The sequence below is a fragment of the Lynx canadensis genome, chromosome B3, assembly GCF_007474595.2.
Source record: "Lynx canadensis isolate LIC74 chromosome B3, mLynCan4.pri.v2, whole genome shotgun sequence".
In the NCBI taxonomy this organism is placed as follows: domain Eukaryota; kingdom Metazoa; phylum Chordata; class Mammalia; order Carnivora; family Felidae; genus Lynx; species Lynx canadensis.
This window is the reverse complement of record NC_044308.2, coordinates 141,813,798-141,836,341: the sequence shown is the minus strand read 5'-3', so window position 1 is coordinate 141,836,341 and position 22,544 is coordinate 141,813,798. Positions and strand designations below refer to the sequence as shown.

The window sequence follows — 22,544 nt, the reverse complement described above, 5'->3', positions numbered from 1 at the left end:
TGTGCCCAGCGCTCAGGGAGTAGTGTTTTTAATTTTTTTTTTTTTTTTTTTTGAGAGACAGAGACAGAACATGAGCAGGGGGAGGGGCAGAGAGAGAGGGAGATGCAGAATCCGAAGCAGGCTCCAGGCTCCGAGCCATCAGTACAGAGCCCGATGTGGGGCTCGAACCCACGAGCCGGGAGATCGTGACCTGAGCCGAAGTCAGCCGCCCAACCGACTGAGCCACCCAGGCGCCCCAGGGAGTAGTGTTGTTGTTGTTGTTGTTGTTGAATTTTTAAATTTTTTAAAATTTATTTTAAAGTTTACTTATTTATTTTGAGAGAGAGAGAAGAGAGAGCGCACAAGCTGGGGAGGGCCGGAGAGAAGGAGAGACAGAATCCCAAGCAGGCTCCGCGCTGTCAGCACGGAGCCTGATGCAGGGCTCGAACTCCCCGAACCATGAGATGGGGACCTGAGCCGAGATCAAGGGTCAGATATTTCACCGACCGTGCCACCCAGGCTGTGAGAGCCTCTGATGGAGGAGATGGGCGGCGGGGGTGGGGGGGGCCTTGCTCAGAGAGGAAGCCACTCGACTGAAATGAGTGGGTGCGGACAGACGGGGCTCCTGGCCGGGGGACCAGCATGGGCAAAAGCCTGGGGGCAGGTGCGAGAGTGGCTCGTGGAGGCAGGCGCGAAGGCGGGGCACCTTCCTCACGCGGGGGCTGAGCTCTGACCTTCCTGGTGTGTTCGGCCTCCCTCCCTCCCAGCCGTGAGGGACCACAGAGCTGGAGGGCTCTGGGGAAACGGAGGCCAGAGGCAGAAAGGGACTTGTCTGGGTCTCTGGGGCCGGGAAGACCACAGCCTCCCCCAGCATCCAGACAGGGCCCGGTGGGAGGACTCCCGTCTGTGTTTGGACCAAACGGTGTAGCCCCCCCTCTGTGCCCCCGCCACACGTGTCTGCTCAGACAAGCAGGCTTCCTACCTCCCTTCTGGTGCCCCCTCCTCTGGGCCACACCAGCACCCTTCTCGAAGCCCAGAGCTGTGGACGCACCGCCGACAGCTCCAGGCTCCCACCGGCCCCCCCAGAAGACCCAAACTCCTGTGTGGCACCCGGGCCCCCTTGGCACAGCTGGGCACCGCTGGGCGCCCCCCTGCTGGTCACCTGGTGGTGGCCTGTCCTGTCTCCCTCCACGTCCCCCTCAGGGACCCTTTCTCTCACCTGGGAGGCCCCACTGCCTTGGCCCTGTAGGTTGTCACCGTTGATCTCATTTGCCCGTCGATCGCACGCTTGACAAATATTTATTGAGCACCCACTGTTTGCTGGAGGCTGTTGTAGGCACTGGGGATACAGCAGTGACCGAAAAAACTCCTCTCGTTAGGGGGGACAGAAAGCCTGTCAAAATAAACCTCACAGTGACCAGTGCTATGGGGTCCAAACCCCCCCACCCAAGAACAGAAGGGCAGCGAGTGTGCTGGGGGTGGGGGGGGGTGGCAGCACGGCCTGGGAAGGGCTTCCGGGAAGGGGACACCCGGGTGAAGGCCTGCGTGGGTGAAGGGCCACCACGTGCCCGTTTGGGAGAAAGAGCTCCGGGCAGAGGGAGAGCAGGTGGGAAGGTGCCGAGGAGGGAGCTGACCCGCGGCCAGAGTGGCCGAGCACGGTGACGAGGAGGCTGGGGAGGCGAGGGGCACAGACGGGGACTCGGGGTGCGTGGGGGCTGCGGAGGGCTTGCGAGCGGAGCCACGGTGTGGTCGGGTTTAGTGTGGAGCGAGCGGCAGGGCTGGGACGCCAGGCCGGGGGCAGGACGGGGACCCGGAGAGTTGTGATGGCGGCCGGGAGGGGGCAGGGGCCGCGGAGGCGGGCAGAGGATTCTGGTGTATTCGGGAGGAGAGCGGACGGGGTCTCCCGATGGGTCGGAGGAGGGGTGTGAGGGAAGGGGGGCATCCAGGACAACTCCCGCCTGCTGGGCCCGAGCAAAGGTTGCAGCTGCTGTCACCGGAGACGGGGCCAGCCGCGGGGGGAAGAGCAGGTTCGGGGACGCACAGCTGCTGTCACCCGTGGGCCTGGGGCCCCCCTGCACACACCTGCTTTGGGTGCGTCCTGGAGGGCGACGCCGGGCGTCTCTGGGCAGGGTGGGCATGCGGTGGGTGCTACTGGGGGTTGGAAGGGTGACTGGCATTGTGGTCTGGAGCCTGCCAGCTCTTGAAGAGGTTTCCCGGAGACTGGCCACCTGCTGGAACCGACTCAACGCCTCCAGGATTACTGTTGGGTTTTCTTGTCCCTTCCCTCCAGAACCCCTACCGTCCACCTCTTGTCTCCTGCACCCCACCCAGCAGGCCTAGTCCCTCCCTACATGGGGTGCTCCAAGGCTCTCTGCCGCACTTCTAAACCTGACGCTAGTGGAGGACGACTTATGGGCTAATTCTTACTATGATGTGAATGACTGCCTTGCTTTGCTTTCTCCCTTTGGGATTCAGGGTGCTACAAAGAGGCCCTCCACGCAGACTATTCTCTCTTCTCCTGCCCTGCCCTTCTAAGTCTCCTGTCCTCACAGCACATCTGAGTCCCTGCTCTGGAAGGCCTCCCTGATGAAGTATGGTTAAGAAGGTAGACTCACCTGGGCTTGAATCCCAGCTCTTTCACTTACTGGCTGTGTGGCCTTAGACAGGTTTCTGAACCTCTCCGGTCCTCAGTGTGTGCATCTGTAAAGTGGGCACAATGAGAATAGCACCTACGTTAGAAGGTTGTTTTGAGGCTGAGATTGTTACCCTGGATCTCGGCACACGGTTAACGGTCTGGCTGTTAACTGCCTACCCGTGCCTTAGGCGGTCTCAGCTGTCCTGTTTCACCAGCCTTCAAACCGGTGACATCATTCCCACTGTGGAGAAGAGGACCCGGCCGAGTGGAGCAGGGGAGGTGGCCAGCAGCCCTCGATTGAGTCAGGATCATGAGAGAATTTCAGAGTCAGGGGCAGGGGAGGGTGAGGGCTGGGGCTGCAGTGATGTCTGGAGGGGCCGCCCCCGAGAGGGGAGGCCATCCTGGGAGGGGTCCACTCCTGGCTCCCGTGCTTACCGGCCATTATACTAGAGGGGTGCCCTTGAAAGAGGCCTTTGTCCCCAGGCCCCGATTGCTTTGTACGTTGGGCACCCCCACCCCCCACACACCCCCAGGGAGGTGCGGATTGAGCGAGAAAAGGCCAATAGCGTGCAGTAGGTGTCTCTGGGTGATTGCGTGACCGCGGGGGGGGGGGCGGGATTTCAGGGAGAAGTTTCTAGGAGGAGGTCACGGCGGTCACAGTGCCCCTTTGGGTTTTGATTCCAGATGGGGAGACTGCAGCCCAGAAAGGTGGCCTCCTCCTGGCCCAGCGGCTGAAGTGCGCCGTCCTGGCCCCGGTCCTTCGCTTCCAGACTGGGTTTGGCCCGTGGCACCGTCTCATGTGGGTGTGGGGAGGCGCAGGGGCAGGTGGGGAGGTGAGAGTGGGGTGGGGTGGCCTGGCGGAGTTAGGGGGGGCGGGGAAGGGGTGCAGTGGTTAGGGCCGGCCGCCCACAACCCCCGATCTGGGCCACCGAGAAGCTTCCTGCAGCCCTGATTGCCTTCTTGGGGCCCAGAAAACAGGCCCTCCCGGCGGTCCGATCGCTGTGTCCCCGTGTCTGCTGCGGCGACCCAGCCGGTGGGGCGGTCAAATCAGCGCAGCCAGCGTGGGTTTCTTGGGGGGTGGCCATGAACCTGGTCATCGAAGTGCTGAGGGGCGGCGCCTTCTCACCTGGGCCCCGGGGCGGGATGCCGGGTGCCGGGAGGTTAATTTGGGAGCCCCTCGTCGGCTCTGGGGCCGACCCCATGGTCATTCAGTCCACCCGTCTCTCTAGGAAGGCCCCTGAACACTGACTCCGGGTGGAGGGTGGGTGTGGCCTTGGGGCAGGGGAGGGGTCCAGGGCCAAGGCGTGAATGGCGCCGTCTTCCAGGTCTCCCAGTCTAGACGGGGAGACCGACAGAAGAGTGGACGACCAACAGTGCCCAGCTGGGTGTTAGGAAAGACCCAGAAGGCTTCTAGAGCCTGCTAGACCCACCCCTCCTGGGACAGCCTCCTCAGGGCTTGCTGGCTCACCCGCCGGAGGGACATCCCCAGGCCCAAGCCGTCCTGCTCTGAAGTGCCTCCGGGGCTCCTGTGCCCTGAGGGAAGGGACCGGACACTTGGCCTGCAGGCAGGGCAGTGGGCCTTCTGCCTGCTTGTCCCCGGCCACCCCCTAGTCTGTCCTTGCCCCCCGGGCTTGGGCTCCGGCCAGCTCACCTCCAGAATGTACCTTCCCCCCCACCCGGCTGTTATCACCTCCGGACCTTTGAGACAGAGGCACTTGCGGGAGGCAGAGGGGTCCGCCAGGCCTCCGGCTGCCCGGCGCTCAGGTCACGTGAGGACTGCGAAGGGACAGGCGGGAGCCAGGTGGGCGTTGGTCCTGGCAGGTGGCGAGTGAGGACGCACAGCATCCCCAGGGAGCAGAGGAGGGGGAGGTACCTGGAGGGTCAAGAGAGGGTCGTTCTCAGCCTGGGAAACGTAACTCTCGGGTGCGCCGGAGAGAACGATCTGCAAGAGAGCGGGAGGGTGGGTGCTCGGAAGCCACGCCTGGAGTGGGCGGAGGGCTGCCTGGCGGGGTGTCTGGAGTAACAGGCGGGCAGCGCCGGGTGTCCGGGCAGATGCTGGTAGGTGGGCACGCCTGGTAGTGACATCTGGGGAAGTCCCCTTGGGGCGGCTCTGTTTCCTCCGCGGAGAAGGAAGCAGGGCGTCGGCTGCGAGTGGGGCTGGGGGCAGGGAGGTGCGGGGCGGTTGAGCAGAGAGGAGGGGGGTGAAGCCTTGTCCCAGGTGGGTGGGGAAGGGGGCGAACAGGGACCGTGACGAGACCCGGGTCATTCTGTGGACCGAACAGAGAGCGAGGCTGGTCACCCAGCTGTGTGATTTCCTGCTGTCCGTGGGGGAGGGGGCCCCCGACCCGGTTGGGGTTTGGCCCTCACGCTCGTACAGGGAAGGGAGAGACGGGGAGGGGACGTGGAGGGTGGCGCGCGGGGACGAAGTGGGCGAGGGGCTGCGGGAAGCGGGGAGTGGGTGGAGGGGGGGCGTCCCGGTGGTGAGCTGGGTGTCGGCAAGTGGGGTGTCCCGGTGGGTGTGGGAGCTGGGCCGGGGCCTCCCTCCCTGCGCCTGGAGCTCAGGCCTCCCACAGTGTCACCCCACCCCCCACCGTTGTCACAGCTAGGGTTGGTTGTGCACTTCCGCGTGTCGGCCGCGTTCCCCGCCGCCGACAGTCCCCCCTCCCAGCTAGCCTCGCCTCCCGAGGCCCGCTGCCCTCTGTCCGCTGCCTCCCCATAGGCCCCCGTGGCTGGAAGGGGCCGACGGAGCCCCACACTGGGCATCGGGAGGCCTGGGTTTGGCCTACTGTGTGACACGTCCGGTCAGGTGGCCACTCCGGGCCGGGTGCTTTGTTTACAACCCAGGTCTGACGAGGACCAGTGTGGACGGCAGTGGCCGTGATGTGCACAGAATGGGGACTGAGGGGTTGCTGAGGACTCCTAGCCAGCCCTGCGCAGGCTCCCAGAGCCCTGCTGTTTATCTCTGTTCCTCTTTGGGGGCCAGAGGCCTCAGGCTTTCTCCCAGTGGGCCTTTCCAGAAAGGGCTCTGTCCCGAGACACGGGCACCCCCAGCACGTGGCTGTCAGGCCTTGCGTCGCACCTGCCCTGCACCAGCTCTGGGACCCTGAGGAGGAGGGCAGACACAGCCCCGGGACCCCCACAGCACCCCCTGCCCCGTGAGGCTGAGAACAGGATAGCGAAGAGGGCTTCTGACCCGGTGTCCAAGAGGCCTTCCTGGAGGAGGTGAATAGACTGAACCAAACAGCGGGGAGGGGATGTGCTAGGCAGGAGGGGCAGCATACGCAAAGGCTCAGGAGTGACCCTGAAGCTGCTCCGTGCACTCGCCCGGGTCACCCCGCCGTGCCCCAGCCCTGGGCACACCTGGGTCTGCCCAGCCGCGTGGGTTCACCAGGCCACACTGCCAGCTCCCGGCACGTGGCTCTGCCTTGGCAGAGAGAGCGGGAGGCGGGAGCAGGGCTGCGGCCACCTGATAAGGTGAGGAGGGCCGAAGCGTTCCTGCCGTGTCTCCGACTCCGGGCAGGAGAGGGCGTTGGAACAGCCATGTCACCAGGGCCCACGGGGAAGCGGGGAGGATGGCTGGTTCCACTAGACGACCTCCGTCAAGGGGCCGCCGACAGAGGGTAGGACCGGGCAGGTGTTGAGTTCCTCCAGGAGTCTCTACGCCTCCCGGCTTGAGCCGGTGACCCCTCCTGGCCGGGGGCCCCCAGCTCGGCGCTGTGACAGTCCCCTCCCCCAGAACATATGCATCGGCACACACACGCACCTGCACATATGACCTTCCCCGGGACTTTTGCACAACAGCTTGGTGGCCGTGGTGACAGCCTGGCCTAAGGTCCCCATCTCCATGCACGTGGTGCTGCTGGTGTCCTTGCTGCAGGGGTCAGCTGAGGGCCCTGCTGGGCGGTCACAGAGTCACAGAGCAGTCCCAGCCAGTGCCTGAGCTCTTTTCCTCCGGGGAGAGACTCAAGGACCCCAGGGGAAGCTAGATGGCCCCGCCCCACGGGGCTCCAGGCCCACCCACCTCCCTTGGCCCCGCTCAGGTCGCCTCGCCTCTTGGCCTCCAACTCCTGCCTCCCTCAGGCCGGCCACGGTCGGCCCTCACGGGCCCTGATGGGGGGACGGCTGCGCCCAGTCGTGACCACACTGTAGCAGAGGTGGTTCGATGAAAAATATAAAGTTCTGCAGTTTGCATTAAAATCTGTCATCTCAACATTGGGGAAAGAACAGTTGACCTGGCATTGAACCCCAGCAGGGCTGTGTGACCTCAGAGGTACCCCGTGCCTTGATTTTCATGAATCTCAGTTTCCCCATCTGTAAAATGGGCATAGTGCGCACCTCCCTTACAGTCTGTGGGGTGGCCTGGGACTAGATGCATGCACTGGGGCAGGGTGGGCCCCCGGGAGGCTCTGGGGGTGCTGGCTGATCCGGCCAGGGTGGGCTCCCCCTAGGACGGGGAGGGTGGAATTGGCAAGGCGACCATCGAGGTCAAGAGGAACAGAGGAAAGGCTCTTCTGTGACAGGCAGAAAAGTGGTGGCCGCTGAACACGGCAGGGGCCGGGGCACATGAGGGTCTCCGAGGTGGGAGAGGGGACACGGGGTCCCGTAGGGATCATCTCTGGCTTCTCCCGTGGAAGGCGCGTGCACAAAGCCTCCTTCGGGGACTCGCCCCGGTGTCCACGTGGGACACCCACATCCCGCGGGTCCCAAGGAGCCGCCCCGGAGTCCGTGCGGGGCGAGTCCCGAGTTTCACACGGGGGTCCCAAGGAGCCGACGGGAGGCCTCTCTGGGAAAGGGCGAGCAAGGGAGGCTAGTCCCGCAGAGTAGCAGACAGGTACCCAGGTCGCTGCCCCCTTGGGAACCAGGCAGAGCGGGGAGGGCAGGCTGTCCCAGGGCGCAGGGGCCTGAGGCAGAGGAGGGGTGGGCCTGGAAAGAGCTGGGAGAGAATGTCTCTGGCCGAGGGACCAGCAAGGACCAAGGCCCTGAGGCAGGCAGGGAGGGCTTAGGCCGATGCTTGGCCAAGGTGAGCCAGGGGCCGGGCAGTGGTGACTCTGGGGGCACGGGGCCGGGACTTGGGGCGCATGATCATGGGGGAGTTTGACCAGAGGCAGCACGTGGTGTAGCCAGGTCTCCTGATGAGCCATCTGGCTGCTGGGGGGAGGTGGGAACGCAGGGGGCACGGGCGGAGCGGGAGGCCCCAGGCACCACTGCTTGGTGACACGCAGGAAGCCGACTCAGCCTCTGTGACGCCCGAGACGGGCGCTTGGCCACGACCGATCCCTGCCCCGGGGCCAGCTGGGGCGGCCGGGGTGTCGGGGTCCCCGCCACCAGGCCCCGGGTATGGAGGAGTTAAACCAGAGCGGGAGGGAGTCAGCGCGATCCTGGCAGAGGGGACACGGGGACAAAGTCACCAAGATGAGAAGCTGCCTACAGCATGTGAACTGCTTGGTGCTGCTGGAGCGTGACTGCTGGGTGGGGCCTGAGCTCTCCGAGCCCAGAAGACAGGCTGTCCTGGTGGGGGGGAAGGGCGTGCCGCGGGGACACGGGGACCCAAAGGCTCATGGCATCCGGGAGCTGGCAAGGCCATGACTCACGCAGCCGAGGCGCATCCTCCATCAACCTCCCGCCCGGCCCCACCTCCCCACCATAGGCCTCGGCCCACCAGGGACGGGTGTCACCGGCCCACCACGGCGCACCTGACCGCGTAACCTTGTCAGCGCCGTGGAGCAGGGAAGGGTTTTCTCCTGGCACCCCAGGGCTCCCGGAGCTCTTGTGCCCCTCCCCCCATGCCCAGCGCGGCCCACGGTGCCACAGACATCAAGGGGAACAGAGAGGGCAAAGAGCCCGGGCCAGGGCCCCAGGCGGCCCTGAGTGATAGAGGAGGGGCAGTCTGAGCCTGACGGGGACCTGGGGACTCAGGGAAGGGAAGCAAGGACGTTCCCGGGGACAGCTGCCGGGACTGTAGGTGTGAGGGTGGCCACATCTGGGGGAATCAGACAGGAATGGAGAGGAGGAAGGGCCTGGTGTGCGGGGCTCAGGTGTGGCCAGGCACGGCCCTGGCCCCCTTCCTCCCCCTCCCTCCACCCTGGACCAGGTCAGAGGCAGACACGGGTGCCCGCAGCCATCCGCATCTGTACGGTGGGGGTGATGGCGGCGTCCCTCCCAGACTGAGACGAGGTGGGAGAAGTGCCCACGGCCCCGCAAAGCTGGCCCGGCCACCCTTCGCCACCAGCTCCCCGAGTCAGCCGCTCCCTGGGAGAGCAGGCAGCCATCGCTAACGTCCTGCCCTTCCCAGCTGCCCCCGCCCAGGGTCCAGGTTGCCCCCCGGGCCCATCTCGTCTTGAGAGACACACAGGGGCAGGGGCAGCTGTTCCCCACGTGAGGACACCCGCAGCCCCGAGGGGAGCCCAGGATCGGCAAGGCAGGTCGGCTCCAGCAGCCGGGGCCAGCTCTCTGTCCGTCTGTTGGCCCGGCGGTCACCAGGCCCTTCTGCCAGCGAGGCTGGGAAGGTGGCCTCGTGTGCCCAGCTAGGGGTGACACCGTGTCTGGTCATCCCTGGGGCCGAGGCTCTGCCGTACGGGCTCCCGCCGGGGGCAGTCACTGGCCCTGTTGACAGCCGCCGGCCGGCCAGGAGAGCCGAGTGGGAGACAGCTAACGGCCTCTTCTGCCATCTCTCCTTGGCAGGCCCGTGGGCAGGGATGGCCGTCCTGCCGCAGGCCCGGCGCCCCGCTCCCCACTGCTGTTCTTTCGCACAGGTGCCCAGGAGGGGTGGCGGCCCCAGGAGAGGCCAGCGGGGGCTGTTTATCTCACCCACGGCCCAGACTGGCTGTGCCGTCTTGGGAGACCTGCTTAGCCTCTCTGGACTCCCGTTTTCCCAACCGCAGACCGGCGGTTTCTGGGTGCTCTCCGGGGCGCTGGCCCGTCCTGCCCTGCTCTGCTCACTCAGCAGCATGGGGGTTGTTGGCGAAGGGCAGAGGCTGGGGCTGGAATTTCAGGGTCCCGTCCACCCAGAGACCAAGCCAGCGCCCTGCCCGCCGCCCCTCCTCCGCAGCTCAGGAGACGGGGCCAAGGGCAGCCCATCTTACAGATGAGGAAACGGGGGCTCACGGAAGCGGTGACCGGTGCGCAGAGCACAGCCCGGGGCCGCGAGCTTCCCCCCCACGCGTCCACCTCAGCCCGTCAAGTCGGCGCTTAAAACCTTTTTTGGGGGGGGGGCGGTTTGCAAAATTTTATCCTTAGTAAATTCTTTTCTGCTTTTTCATCCTCACCATAGAAAAGGTGACAAATCTGGGAAAATATAGAAGAAAATTTTCAAATTACCCAGAATCCCACCACCCACCTGTAACGCCGTTAACATGTCTTTCCCTACCTTGCTTCCTGTGGATATCGGTCTACAGATATTTTTAAATGGGATTATACCGCGCATTCTCTTAACCCCCGTGTCTCTAAGCATTTTTTTGGAGCCTGATTTCTGGGGCTGCTTCCTATGATCAGATGTCCGCTTTGGCTCTGGGGCCCGCAAGGCCACCAGGGCGTCCCTGGAGAGACTGCACTGGGGGGAGGCTCCCAAGCAGCCTTGGCGGGGGCTCTGATGACTCTCCAGTGGCCCCCAGCCGGGTGCTACCCCAGCAGGGCCAGGCAGACCTGGGTCCCCCCCTCTCACACCCACCCAGCGGATTCTGTTCCCCTCCAGTCCCCCCACTGCCAGATCCAGACAGGCCACGGGCAGAGTGGGGTGACAAGGGGTCCCAGGGACGGTGAGGTGGGCCCTGCCCTGGACCCCTAACTTCTGCCGGGTCCCTCAGCCTCTGAGATGCGCCTCCCCTGTCCACACACGAGCCCATCGCAGTGTCCCAGCAGCGACGGGCATCACACTGTCCCTCCCGTCCTTGCCTCCTAGGGCCTCCAACCAGTGGGTCCTGCCAGATGGGAGCCCAGAGCGGTAGGGCCCCTGCCCCCCCACGACTCTCCTCTGAAGCTGAGACCTTGAGGCGGGCTCGCAGACGGGGACCCTGCCACTGGCGGCACACGGTGCCACCGCCGAGCTCAGGCAGCCCAGGGGCCGGCAGTTACGCGGGCTGGGCGCCCCCACGCTGGTTCCCGCACCCCTGCCCTGACACCTTGCTGCCAATAAGGAGCGTTCCTGTCCGGTGTGGGCGGGGGCGGGCTCCACATCTCTCTGTGTCTGTGCCCACGGTGGGCCTGGCGTGGCCCCCGCCCCCGCGCTGAGCGGCTCTGTCCTCTTCGCCTACAGGCTGCGCAGCCCCTGGGTGCCCTCGTGCCTCGGGCAGCCCCGCATCCTGCAGGGCCGACTGGCCAGGTCCTCGCCCTCGCTCTGGGACAGGTAACATACCTGTTGTCTCCCCGGTTCCTTGGTGTCTCCGCGTCTGTCCCCAGACGTCCCTCCCATGTCTGCGTCCACCCGCCCGAGACAGAAGGGGAACGCGCACATCCTCACCACACCATCCCGTGCCACCCATCTCAGAGGCGAGGCCCTCGACGCCCCCCCATCCCACACCCCCTGCCCCAGCCAAGGGCTCTGTCCTTGGGCTCAAGTCTCCCCCGAGGGTCCAGGAGGGCTCCTGGTGGAAGGCAGGCCGGGACTGCGCCGCGGAGGAGGCCTGCCCCGAGCGCCCCCGTCGTTCCTCCCTGAGAGGCCAGAAAGCACTCCCAGGGGCTCCCCGTGGGCCAGGAGGAAGCAGGAGCCCCCCACTCAGCCACCCACACCCCCACGTCCTGATCTAATTCGCCGACTTGCAGGTCAAAGCGAGGGGGCCTCGCCAGGCTCCAGTCTGAGTAGGGTTTCCTGAGCTCCCAACCTGGGAGGGGTGGCCCTTCCCCGGGGGGCATGGCACTGGCTGGTCTGATCACAAAGGACTTCCACACCCTCCCCGTGCACCTGCTACGGGGCTGCTTCCAGATGCCAGGGCCCCCTAAGCCAGCTTCGTGCTCAGGGGGAAGCAGGGGCTACTGAACCCCGGGGCCCCGAGCAACCCCCCAGATTCCCAGTAGCCTGGAAGCCGCGCACCCACATGGTACTCGCCTCTGGCATCTGATGACCCGGGGTAGCGCACGGACCACAGGGACAGCCCGAGCGCCCCCTGGGTGGGTGCACACATCCCTGTTTTACAGCCACGGAGACCGAGGTGGAGGGCAGGCAGGGCTCGGGTCAGTGTCCCGGGAGGGGAAGGCAGTGGTACCACCCAGGTGGCCGCAGACCCGGGACGCCCGGCCCGGCACCTTTCTGGACCAGGCTGAGGAGGGGACGTGTCCAAAGCTTCTGAGTAGCTGATCACCGGGACTTGGGTGACCAGCTGTGAGGCGCAAGGGGCAAGGAGGGGTCACTGTGGCTTCTCGGAGTCTGACTGGGGACTGAGGGTGGCTATGCCCTTCTTGGGGGTGGGGAACACAGAGGGCAGGGAGGGTCAGCGTTGAACGCACCGTGCGTGAGGTGGGCCACGGGGCGGAGAGGCCGGTGGACGGCTGGATGCGGGGGGCGGGGGAGCCCCCCGTGTGGCCTGGCAGGGAGGAAATTCAGCCTGAGAGGTGCAGGGAGGAGCTGGGTGCCGACCAGGGCCCTGACCGTCAGCCCGGGCAAAGCCAAGTTGTCTGCAGACTCAACAGAGCCAGAGTGGCAGAGACGGGGGGAGGCGTGGTGGCTCCGGTGGCGGGTCTGGGCGTCTGCTGTGACTTCGGGGTCAGAGGTGTGTCCGGGGGCAAGGAGGGGCGGGAGCCAGGGGCCGGGGCGCTGGGGGACCCGGGCTTGGCCAGGGTAGGGCTCAGGGACGGGTGAGGGTCAGTGGGACAGAGCCGCCCCAGCATGTCCGGAAGGCCAGCGGGGGCCAAGGGGGAGGCGAGGCTCGAGCAGGCCAGCTGGTGAAGGGCTTGTCTGCTGAGGGGGAGGCCTTGGGCGGGGACCCACGTCACAGCCCTGTCACGCGCTCGCCTCGTCGAGGAACCTGCTCCGTGTTCACTGCGTGCCTCCCTCCAGACCGTAGGCTCTGCGGGGTGGGGACGTTTGTCCTACTCGCTGCTTTGAGGGGCCAGGAGCAGGGCGGGGCGGGGCCGGAGGGGGAAGGAAAGAGGGTCTGGTAGGGGTGCACGTGTGGCTGGGTCACATCAGGAGTGGGCAATCTGCGTGACGGCAGGGTTCGTGCTGTGGCGGCAGGTGGGTGGCCACGGCGAGGGAGGGACGGTCACTGGCTCTGGGTGGCGGGGACGGGTGGCCACTGAGGTGGACACGAGAGTGGATGGCGATGCTCCCACCTCTTCCCGAGGGTGCAGACCCCACCTGTACCCTGTGACAGAGGCCTGTGGGCAGATCGGCAGTCCCCCCGCAGGACAGCTGATTTCAGGGGCTACTGCCCCACCCCCTCCCCGGACACTGTGCCTGCAGGGGGCCCGGATGACATGGGAGAGTCCCCAGAGAGCCCGCCACCCCCACTGGGGAGAAAGGCTGGGGCAGGGGTTGAGGACAATCTGGGATCTGTAGCTGCGGGGTGCTCGGGGTGGTGCAGGCAGGCGTGCTGCCTGGAGGAGGTGGCTAGACTTGCGTGGGCAGCCGCGGGCACTGTGCCTCAGGGCTCTCTCCTTGACTGACCGTCTGCAGCCTCCCTAGAGATTGACCCCTGTGAGGGCCTGCCCCACTCTCCACTGAGGTTCTCAACACATAGGCAACTCTTTATTTTTATTTATTTAAAGAATTCGACCTGGGCAGGGATCCAGGAACGTTTCATCAAGATTTGCTGGGCGTGCGCCCGTGGTAACATGAATGGCTTCGTACACGGAGCCCCGAGGCTGAACGAGGAAGCCTCCTGCCTGCCCCCAGTTCCCCTCGCTCCGATGTGGGTCTCAGAGGTCGGGAGAACACAGGCTCTTGCCCGAGGTTCCACCGCACCCCCGGGCAGGGTCAGGGTTCCCAAGCCCGGGCACAGTCCAGGTTTCCAGGGTGACGTCTGGGGACTCCCTCCCAGGCCTGCGCAGCGGTCTGGAGCGGGCACTGCTCTTCCCGGGCAAACCGCGGGCCCGCTCGGCACCCGCCTCAGACCTGGGCACCTCTCTGGGCAGAATTTAAGATGGGGGCAGTCCCCTCTTTCCAGGGGGCAGCTGAGGCCTGAACGGAAGGATAGCGGGCAGCCTGGGGGGCGGGGACCAGCAGCAAGTCTGTGTGCCCGCAGACCCCCGCCCATGCCGTGATGCCAGGCGGGCCTGCCCCTCTACGGGCTGCACCGCCCCCGGCTTCCTTGTCACTGAAGTCCCAAGGGGGTGACAGGGAAAAGCGCATGCCCAGAGCACCGAACAGCGCTGGGGTCCCAGCTCGGCCGGTGGGGGACTCCCAGCAGAACGCACCCCGCCCCCCGCAGCCCCTTTGCCTGCAGGAAAGCAGCCCTCTTGGCCCCACTATTAACGCTGAGGCCTTGTCCCCAGCTGCCCGCATCCGTGTGCCCAGCCTGTAAAGGGAAGCGTGCACCAGGTCGGCGTGTGTTCAGGAGTACCTACCGGCTCTGGAGCTGGGAGGCTGCCCACAGGAGGGTGTGGCCCCTGCCCCCGTGGAGCTCACGGCCACGCCCCAGACTTCCCCCTCCTGCCTTTTGCCCAACTGTGGAGCGGACGGCGTGCGGTCCGTGGGCGATCCTCCCGCGTCTCCGTTTCCTGGGGCTGGGGGCTCAGCGTCCTGGCGTCCTGGGGGAGCCCACGAAGTCTGTGGAGAAAACAGAGCCTCAAGAGCTGGGGCCGAGGCTCTGGGAGGCTTCCCGGAGGAAGGGGGACCTGGGGCAGGCCAGGGCTTTGCAGACTGTCCGCCGCCGTGTGCAGCTAGCTGGCCACTGTGGCGGAGGCTGCCTGGGCACGGGGCTCACGGCCCCATCCTCTCCCAGGCCTAGAGGTCACACAGCCAATTTGGGGTAGGGAGGCCCGGTCTACGGGGTGGCACTTCCGCCGCGGGACCTCAGAGCTTCCCCACCCGGCGCTGTGGAGGCGCAGAAGGGGGGGTGGGGGGGACCTTGCAAGCTGTGCCGTCCAGGGGTCGGCTCGGAGTCAGAGAGCCTCGGGGGCCCGATGAGCGCTCCTCAAACCAGGGTCCTTTAGCCGCCCCAAACACTCTCCAGGTTCGGGGGCCTGCGTCTCTCCTCCAGGGTGACTGCGCCAGGGACTGACTTACTTGCGGCCGAGGGCCAGACCGCGTCTCTGGCCCCCGAGGGGCCGCCTGCCGCCGGGGGAAGGGTCCGAGGCGTGCGCGCGCGCGTCCGCGTGCGCGCGCACTCGCGTGTGTTAAGCGGCCGGGCGCGCACGGTGCGCCCCCACGGCGCCGCGGCTGGCCCGCTCGGGCTCCGTTTCCCGCGCTCAGCGCCGCGGCCCGGCCCGCCGCCGCGTGTCGTTGCAGCGCGCTGCAGGAGCAGAAGGGCGAGCTGCGCAAGCGGCTGTCCTACACCACGCACAAGCTCGAGAAGCTCGAGACCGAGTTCGACTCCACGCGCCACTACCTGGAGATCGAGCTGCGGCGCGCGCAGGAGGAGCTCGAGAAGGTCACGGAGAAGCTGCGCAGGTACGGGGGGCGGGGCCGGGCGCGCGGGGCGGGGCCCCGGGATCCGCCGCCAGAGGAGCCCCGCCCCCTCCTGAGCCGTCGACCCCGTTCGCAGATGTGGAGGCCGAGGCTCAGTCCCGCTTCGTGCCCAGCGCAGCCGAGTCAGGCGGGACGTGACCCTGGGTCTAGCTACTGCCAGGACAGGCCCTTCCCAGGCGCCCCTTCATCCTCTGTTCATTCCTTCTCATGTATTCTCGGTGGGGCAGCAGCATGGCACACGCAGCCATCTCCAGACCCCTCCTGGCCCACCGGGGCCCTGGCCACCATCCCCTGGGTCTCTGACAGGAAAAGGACGTGAACCAGTGTTTAGGGACCGTTGCGTTGAGTGGCAGTAGGGAACACACGGAGCCCCTGTTTCCCACCCAGCAGCGGCTTCTGCCCTCCCCGTCCTCCAGGGGGAGCCGTGTTTTAGCCACCGTGTGTCTCTAGCGCTCCGTCTAGGGCCCGTGGAGTGGCCAGCCGTCAGCCTCTTCCCTGCTAACCTGCTGTTGAATGTAAATCCCTTAGCCAGGCTTGCAAGAATCGTGTTTAAATGTGAGTACTGGCTCCGAGCAAGGACCGGACAAAGTCACTTGTGAGTACAGGCCTTGCCTTCTCATCTGCAGTGGGTCCTTGACCCTGGCCCAGGAAAGGCCTCTACAAGCTAGCTCTAATCAGATGCCTTTTGCCGCGTGGAGAGGAGCGAGTAGCCCAGGGTGGGACCAGTGGGTGGGCTCCGGGGGCCCGCGTCCAGCCCGGCCCTGCTCAGCAGGCTGTGTGGCTGTAAGGGGGTCGCGGGAGAGTCAGGCCTGGCACCGCGGTGACCCCACTGTCTCCTGTTCCAGGATTCAGAGCAATTACATGGCGCTGCAGCGGATCAACCAGGAGCTAGAGGACAAGCTGTACCGCATGGTGAGGCCGCCACCCCCGCACTCCCATCCCGGAGCCCTGGTGGCGTGCCCACCGGCCTAGCTGCCTGTGCCCTTGCGTGTGCGGGAGCTGGGTCACAGGCCGGGTTTCCTGGCCTGCCCCTCCCACCGCGGGGGCTGGGTCGGTCGCGCCCCTCTCTGCAGTGAATGGGGGCGGACGGGGGGGGGGGGAGGTGCTCTCAGGACTAGCAAGTCACGGGGTTCCCAGCTGCCCCCTGAGCCTTCGCGGCACATTGCAAGTACCCGACCCGGAGGTGTGAAGTAGGGCTGTGGGACGGAGGACGTGCGCCATGGACGTTGACCCTGCCTTAAGGGTCAGCCCGGAGGCCCAGACCTGGGGGAGCAGAAGGATGTTGGAGCCCGACTGTACCCTCATGGGGACGCCCCGTCTTCCTGTGAGGAATAAATGAGACAGTGTCCCGCCCCAGCACGGGCAGAGACCCTCCTGGAAACACTCACGGCCACCGCAGGCAGCCCCCCGAAGTGCTGCAGCTTCTGTATGTTGATCTGGCTGTCGAGATCCGTTAGGAGCTGGGACGGTGGTGGAGGCCTCCGGGTCTGGCGGGGCCGGCGTCAGGGAGGGGCCAGCCCAGTTCTGGCATCTCCCCTCCCTCAGATAGGAGCTTCCTCTCTTTCTAGTCTGGTCACGAGCTGGTTTTTTTCTGAAAGTCACAAATGGGTGTTGAGCACCTGCCTGTCGTAGACTGCTGGCAGAGTGGAGACGGGCAGACCTGGAGGCTGGGCCAGCTCTCCTCGGGGCCCTGGACGAGGGCCCTTGCCCTTCTGAGCCTCAGTTGGAGGCTGAAACTGGATGGGTTCGAGGAGGGGAGGGCAGGGACGGGGGCCAGGCTCTGTGCAGAGCGCAAGCCATCCTCCCCACGGGCTCCTGGGAAGCAGGGCGTTGCTGTCCCCTTGGCGGGATGAGCAAGAGACCCAGGGAGGCAGTGACTTGCCCGGGGCCGTCTGGCTTGTCGGTGATGCAGCGCAGGTGGACTTGAACCTGCTGCTCTGTGTTCTTACCCCCCCACCTTCCTTGGCCTTGCAAACACCTCATCATTATTTACTGCAAGAGGGCACCCGAGAGGTCTAGGGGCTTGAGGCTCAGGCCTTGGCTGGCCACCGACCGGCTCCTTCCCCCACCCTCCGCTCGCCCCAGGGCCAGCACTATGAGGAAGAGAAGCGAGCGCTGAGCCACGAGATTGTTGCCCTCAACAGCCACCTGCTGGAGGCCAAGGTGACCATCGACAAGCTGTCGGAGGACAATGTGAGTGTCGGGCCACTGTGACTCTGGGGGCCCAGGCCCCGGTGCTGTGGCCTCCAGGCTTGAGGGGCTGGCGCAGGGGCGGTGGAAGGAGTGCCTGGGCGGTGGGGGAAGGACGGGCTGCCTCGCCAGACATCCGCTGCCTGGAGGGTATCCAGGAAGACCCTCCTCCGCGGGAAGGAAACAGGGCTTGTGGTAGCGACCCCTGGGCCATAGTATCCCATTTGAGGCGGCGCTGCCTGACCCCAAGTTTGGGGCATGCTCACTTAGGACTCCTGCCCCGGCCGGCCCCAGTGGGCATCAGAGCCATGTGGCCGCCCTGATTGCGCGGGCCCCGTGGGATGGGCCCAGCCATGCTCCAGGGACGCGTGACAGCTGACCACACATTCCCTGATGAGTGTCTGCCTCTTGCCAGGCCCCCCTAGGCTCCGAGAATATGGTGCGAATGACACGGGCCAAAAAAAACTCCCTGCCCGCATGGAGTTTACCCCTGAGTGGGGAAGGCAGAAAATAAGACGGATACGCAAACCATGCGGTTGGTAAAAGTGCTAAATGCCGCAGAGAAAAGTCACGTAGGTGACAGTGCTAGGGAGTCAGGGTGCTTCTGGAAGGGGCTGCTACGTCAACACCTGAAAAAGGCCAGAGAGCGGGCCACGGGCACCTGGCAGGAAGAACCGGAGTGGCAGAGGTGGGCCCGCAGGAACAGTAGATGGGGCCCCCGGACACAGGCAGGGGCCCAGGGTCCGAGGTCAGAGAGTGAACAGGAGGCCACAGTGTGTAGGCTCCTCTAGGAGTCTGGGTTTCATTCTCAATGAAGTAGGGAGCCACTGAAGGTTCTTGAGCAGGGGATGGAGGAGGCCCTGGACGGCTGAAGGGCCTGCCCGAGAGGCAGCCAGATGGCGGGGTCTGGAGTTTAGGGCAGAGATCAGCATATGCCTGCGGTTCAAAGCCCCAGGTGGGGTGAGATCGTCCAGGAGTGCAGGCAGATGAGGAGAGTGGAGGCCCAGCGGCCCAGCAGTGATGCGGAGGTAGATCTGGCCGGCCGGGCAGCGCTCACAGCCCTCTGAGGCCAGGGACCTCAGCTGTCAGCCAACTGTGCCCCTCAAGGAGACGTTGAGGAGTCTGGGGACCCAGGTCCTCTCCACTTTGCGGGCCAAGTTGGGGACGCAAGCCTTGGCACAGGTGGTGGAGGCGGGGGAACCTCCAGGAACGGGTGGGGGTTGGGCGGCTTGTCTGAGCGGCAGGGCACCTGGTCCCGGCTGAGCGGAGACTGTGGGAGCCGGCGGATCTGAGGGCCCGTTGGTGGACCCCAGACCCCTCACTGTCGGAGCCCTCCTCGCGGAGGGTCCCCGGGTGGGGGCGGCAGCGAGAGACCCAACCACAGGCACATGCAACAGAGATTTACCAAAGATGAAACCGAATCCCCTCGAGTCCTACTGTTTGCATCTGTTTTCAGCTCAGCAGGCTGAGCCGGTCCCTGCCCGGACCCTGGGTCGCACAGGCCCTCTGCCCCAGCATGCCCTGACCCTCGCCTGGCCCCGCAGCCACCCCTGGAAGCAGGCCACACTTTAAGGATGGGGGTGGGTGGGGCGTAGAGCAAGTCTGGCACGTGGGGAGCCAGGGGCCGCAGGCACATTCCTTATCATTCCACGCTGGCACTCTCCACGCGGTGGGGGAACAGGGAGCCCCCCTGAGAGCTCAGGGGCCGATGGAGGCCCTTCCTCCACCACTGCCCCCCCCCCAGCCCTTGTGGGAGGCTCCCACCCGGGGCAGCGGCAGCTCCAGGTCAGAACCGAGGCCCCCATTCTGCAGGCGAGGGCGTGAGTCCCAGAGAGGGTTCCCCCCCCCCCCCCACCTGGTCTCCGTGTTGGCCGCCGGGCGCCGGGCGGCAGGGAGCTCGGCCAGGGGCGAACCTGCACCGAACGCCTTCTCTTGTCTTGTAGGAGCTCTATAGGAAGGACTGCAATCTAGCGGCCCAGCTGCTGCAGTGCAGCCAGACGTACGGCAGGGTCCATAAGGTGTCCGAGGTAACGTGAGCCCCGCCCCAGCTAGGCCACCCCCGCCCCCAGGACTGCTTCGGGCTCCTTTCCTACAGGTCCCACCCCAAGGCCACTTCTCGCCCTTGACGAGGGCAGGCGCCGGGTGAGCCTGAGCTCCCCCGTCCCTCCTCGCCCCTGCAGGTATCCTGGCCTTTCTGGATCCGGAGGAGGGGCGGGCTGCCCGCCCGCCCCCAGTCGGGACAGCCTGCCCGTTCCCGTTGCTTTCCTCTGGGGGCTGCTCATTGTCCCTGCTCCAAGACCCCTGTCCGCTGAGCGCTGATGGGGGCAGAGGGGCCCTGTGTGAGCCTCACAGAAACCCCGTGGTTCGGTTTGGGCACAATTCCAGTGCCCACTTGCAGAGGCGAGAAAGCTGGCTTCGCAGTGCAGTGACTCGGCCGAGGCCACAGGGCTCCCTGATGCCCCAAGCCAAGTTGGCCCGTGGCCCCTCACCCCTGCCAGGCCGCCCCCACCTCCGCACGCTGCCCTCACCCAGGCCTCGGTCCATGTCCCCTCCTCCCTGGGCCTGGGCCATGCCTAAGACACTCACAAAATAGATCAAACAGTAGCAGGACGTCCCTACACGGCACCAGGTGCTCGTGCAGAAACCGCTGGGCACCTGGCCCTGGCCCTCAATCTGTGTTGCATCTGTTTCTGAGTCTGGCAGAGGCCTCATGACCCGGCAGGGGTGCCCCCGACAGACCTTGGGGCTGGGAGAGCCAGCCCCTCAGTGGAAGGAGATGAGGGGGGCTGTAGCCCCGAGAAGGGCCCGCGTCAGACCCTGGGTCCACCCTCCAGGCGCGCTGGAGCCCAGTTCGTGTGGCCTGGGCAAGTGGAGGGGGGTGCTCCTTGGGCGAGGCTCAGGAGCTTGTGAAATGCAGAGTCCTGGGCCCTGGCTCTAGCCGAGGCAATTTGAGAGGCCCTGGGCGGGTCCCTCTTGGTCTGCACGCCTGTTGCTCAGGGTCACGGCTGCAGGTGCCGGGCTGACTGCCCACCCCCCCCCCATCCCCACCTTCCCCTCCTCCCCCCTGACCCGTTCCAGCTGCCCTCCGACTTCCAGGAACGTGTGAGCCTGCACCTGGAGAAGCACAGCTGCGGCCTGCCCTCCCCACTCTGCCACCCCGCCTACGCCGACAGCGTCCCCACCTGCGTCATCGCCAAGGTGCTGGAGAAGCCCGACCCCGCCAGCCTGTCCTCCCGCCTGTCTGACGCCTCAGCCCGCGACCTGCCCTTCCGGGATGGCGGGGAGAAGCCGGGCCCGCGGCCCCCCTACAAGGGGGACATCTACTGCAGCGACACGGCCCTCTACTGCCCCGAGGAGCGGCGGCGCACCCGGCGGCCCAGCGTGGACGCGCCCGTGACCGACGTGGGCTTCCTGCGGGCCCAGAACTCCACCGACAGCGCGGCCGAGGAGGAGGAGGAGGCCGAGGCGGCCGCCTTCCCCGCGGGCTTCCGGCACGAGGCCTTCCCGGGCTACGCGGGCTCGCTGCCCACGTCCAGCTCCTACTCCAGCTTCAGCGCCACGTCGGAGGAGAAGGAGCACGCCCAGGCCAGCACGCTCACCGCCTCGCAGCAGGCCATCTACCTGAACAGCCGCGACGAGCTCTTCGACCGCAAGCCGCCGGCCGCCGCCTACGAGGGCAGCCCGCGCTTCGCCAAGGCCACGGCCAGCGTGGCAGCGCCACTGGAGGCCGAGGTGGCCCCGGGGTTTGCGCGGACCATGTCGCCGTACCCCGCCGAGTCCTTCCGCTTCCCGGCCTCCCCGGGCCCCCAGCAGGCCCTGATGCCCCCAAACCTGTGGAGCCTGCGGGCCAAGCCGGGGACGGCCCGGCTCCCCGGGGAGGACGCGCGGGGCCAGTGGCGGCCCCTGAGCGTGGAGGACATCGGTGCCTACTCCTACCCGGCCACCGCCGCCGGCCGCGCCTCGCCCTGCAGCTTCTCTGAACGCTACTACGGCAGTGGGGGCAGCCCGGGCAAGAAGGCCGAGGGCCGCGCCAGCCCCCTCTATGCCACCTACAAGGCCGACAGCTTCTCGGAGGGTGACGACCTCTCCCAGGGCCACCTGGCGGAGCCCCGCTTCCTCCGGGCCGGCGGCGACCTGAGCCTGAGCCCGGGCCGCGCGGCCGACCCGCTGCCCGGCTATGCGCCCAGCCAGGGGGATGCGGAGAGGCTCGGGGTGCAGCTGTGCGGGGCGGGCGGCAGTCCCGAGCCCGAGCACAGCCCCCACAGTTCCAGGGACTCCTTGGAGCCCAGCTCCATGGAGGCCTCCCCGGAGATGCACCCCGCTGCCCGCCTCAGCCCCCAGCCGGCCTTCCCGCGGACTGGTGGCTCGGGGCTCAGCCGCAAGGACAGCCTCACGAAAGCCCAGCTCTACGGAACCTTGCTCAACTGAGCGCCTGCCTGCAGGCCGCGGCCAGGGGGCCCCCGCCCACCCCCCCACCCCCGGGCCCCGAGGGCACAGCTCGCCTCCCCCCTAGACACCCGTCCTCCCCAGTCCCTGCCAACCGGGACCCTCTCTTCCACCCGACCCAGTTGAGCCTGAGCGGAGGACCCCTCCCCCACCATCCTGTCCACCCCAGCCCCACCACGGTGGAACGTTTTTCACACACCAACATCCTTCCCCACCCGAGATGAGCATCCCCCCCTTTTATAAAGTGAAACTATTTTTATAGAGAAAAAGGGTCTTTCTTAACGCACTTGGCCTCCAGCTCCCTGGACGGCAGCCTTGGCGTTTTCAACACAAAGCTCCTTTATTTTTGGGGGGAGGACAGCGGGGCCTGCCCCTGGGAGGGGAAGGACGGTGTCCTGTGGAGACACCCCAGCGAGCCAGTGACAAGGGGAGCCCGTAGCTCTGTCCGCGAAGAGGGGAGGTGGACCGGGTGGGGGGGATGTGGAATGTTTCTAAACTGTTTTCGCCGTGTGACCGACACACCGCCCCAGCTCTCCTGTGGTCCGTAGTCCCGAGTGGGGCCGGTGCTCGTCCCCCAGCGTCCCGCTCCCCGGCACCACCTCGCTCTACCTCAGACGTAATGAGGCCCTCGGACCCCCAGTTTCTGTGGCTTGCTCTCCCGTTGTCTGCGATGCATGCCCTGTCTCGGTTAGTACTGTACTTTCGTTCATTAATAAAAGACATCAGTGGAAAGAA

The 22,544-nt window shown here is 66.2% G+C and overlaps 1 protein-coding gene across 7 annotated transcripts in view; it reads left to right on the top strand.

Moving 5' to 3' along the window:
* Positions 1 to 22,541, top strand: part of BEGAIN (brain enriched guanylate kinase associated) — a 29,801-nt gene extending 7,260 nt beyond the window's left edge. For 2 of the 7 annotated variants that reach the window (XM_036064287.1, XM_030319979.2), the window contains exons 2-7: positions 14,994 to 15,155; positions 15,702 to 15,768; positions 16,019 to 16,085; positions 17,259 to 17,366; positions 19,307 to 19,390; positions 20,442 to 22,541. In XM_036064287.1, the coding sequence (XP_035920180.1) occupies positions 16,035 to 16,085; positions 17,259 to 17,366; positions 19,307 to 19,390; positions 20,442 to 21,791 (1,593 nt within the window). In that variant the 5' untranslated portion in view covers positions 14,994 to 15,155; positions 15,702 to 15,768; positions 16,019 to 16,034 and the 3' untranslated portion in view covers positions 21,792 to 22,541. Of the gene's footprint in view, positions 1 to 10,777; positions 10,956 to 14,993; positions 15,156 to 15,589; positions 16,086 to 17,258; positions 17,367 to 19,306; positions 19,391 to 20,441 lie in introns of those variants that run through there. The other 5 variants (XM_032593461.1, XM_036064286.1, XM_030319982.2 and 2 more) reach the window with 5 other exon arrangements.
* The last annotated feature ends 3 nt before the right edge of the window (positions 22,542 to 22,544 follow it).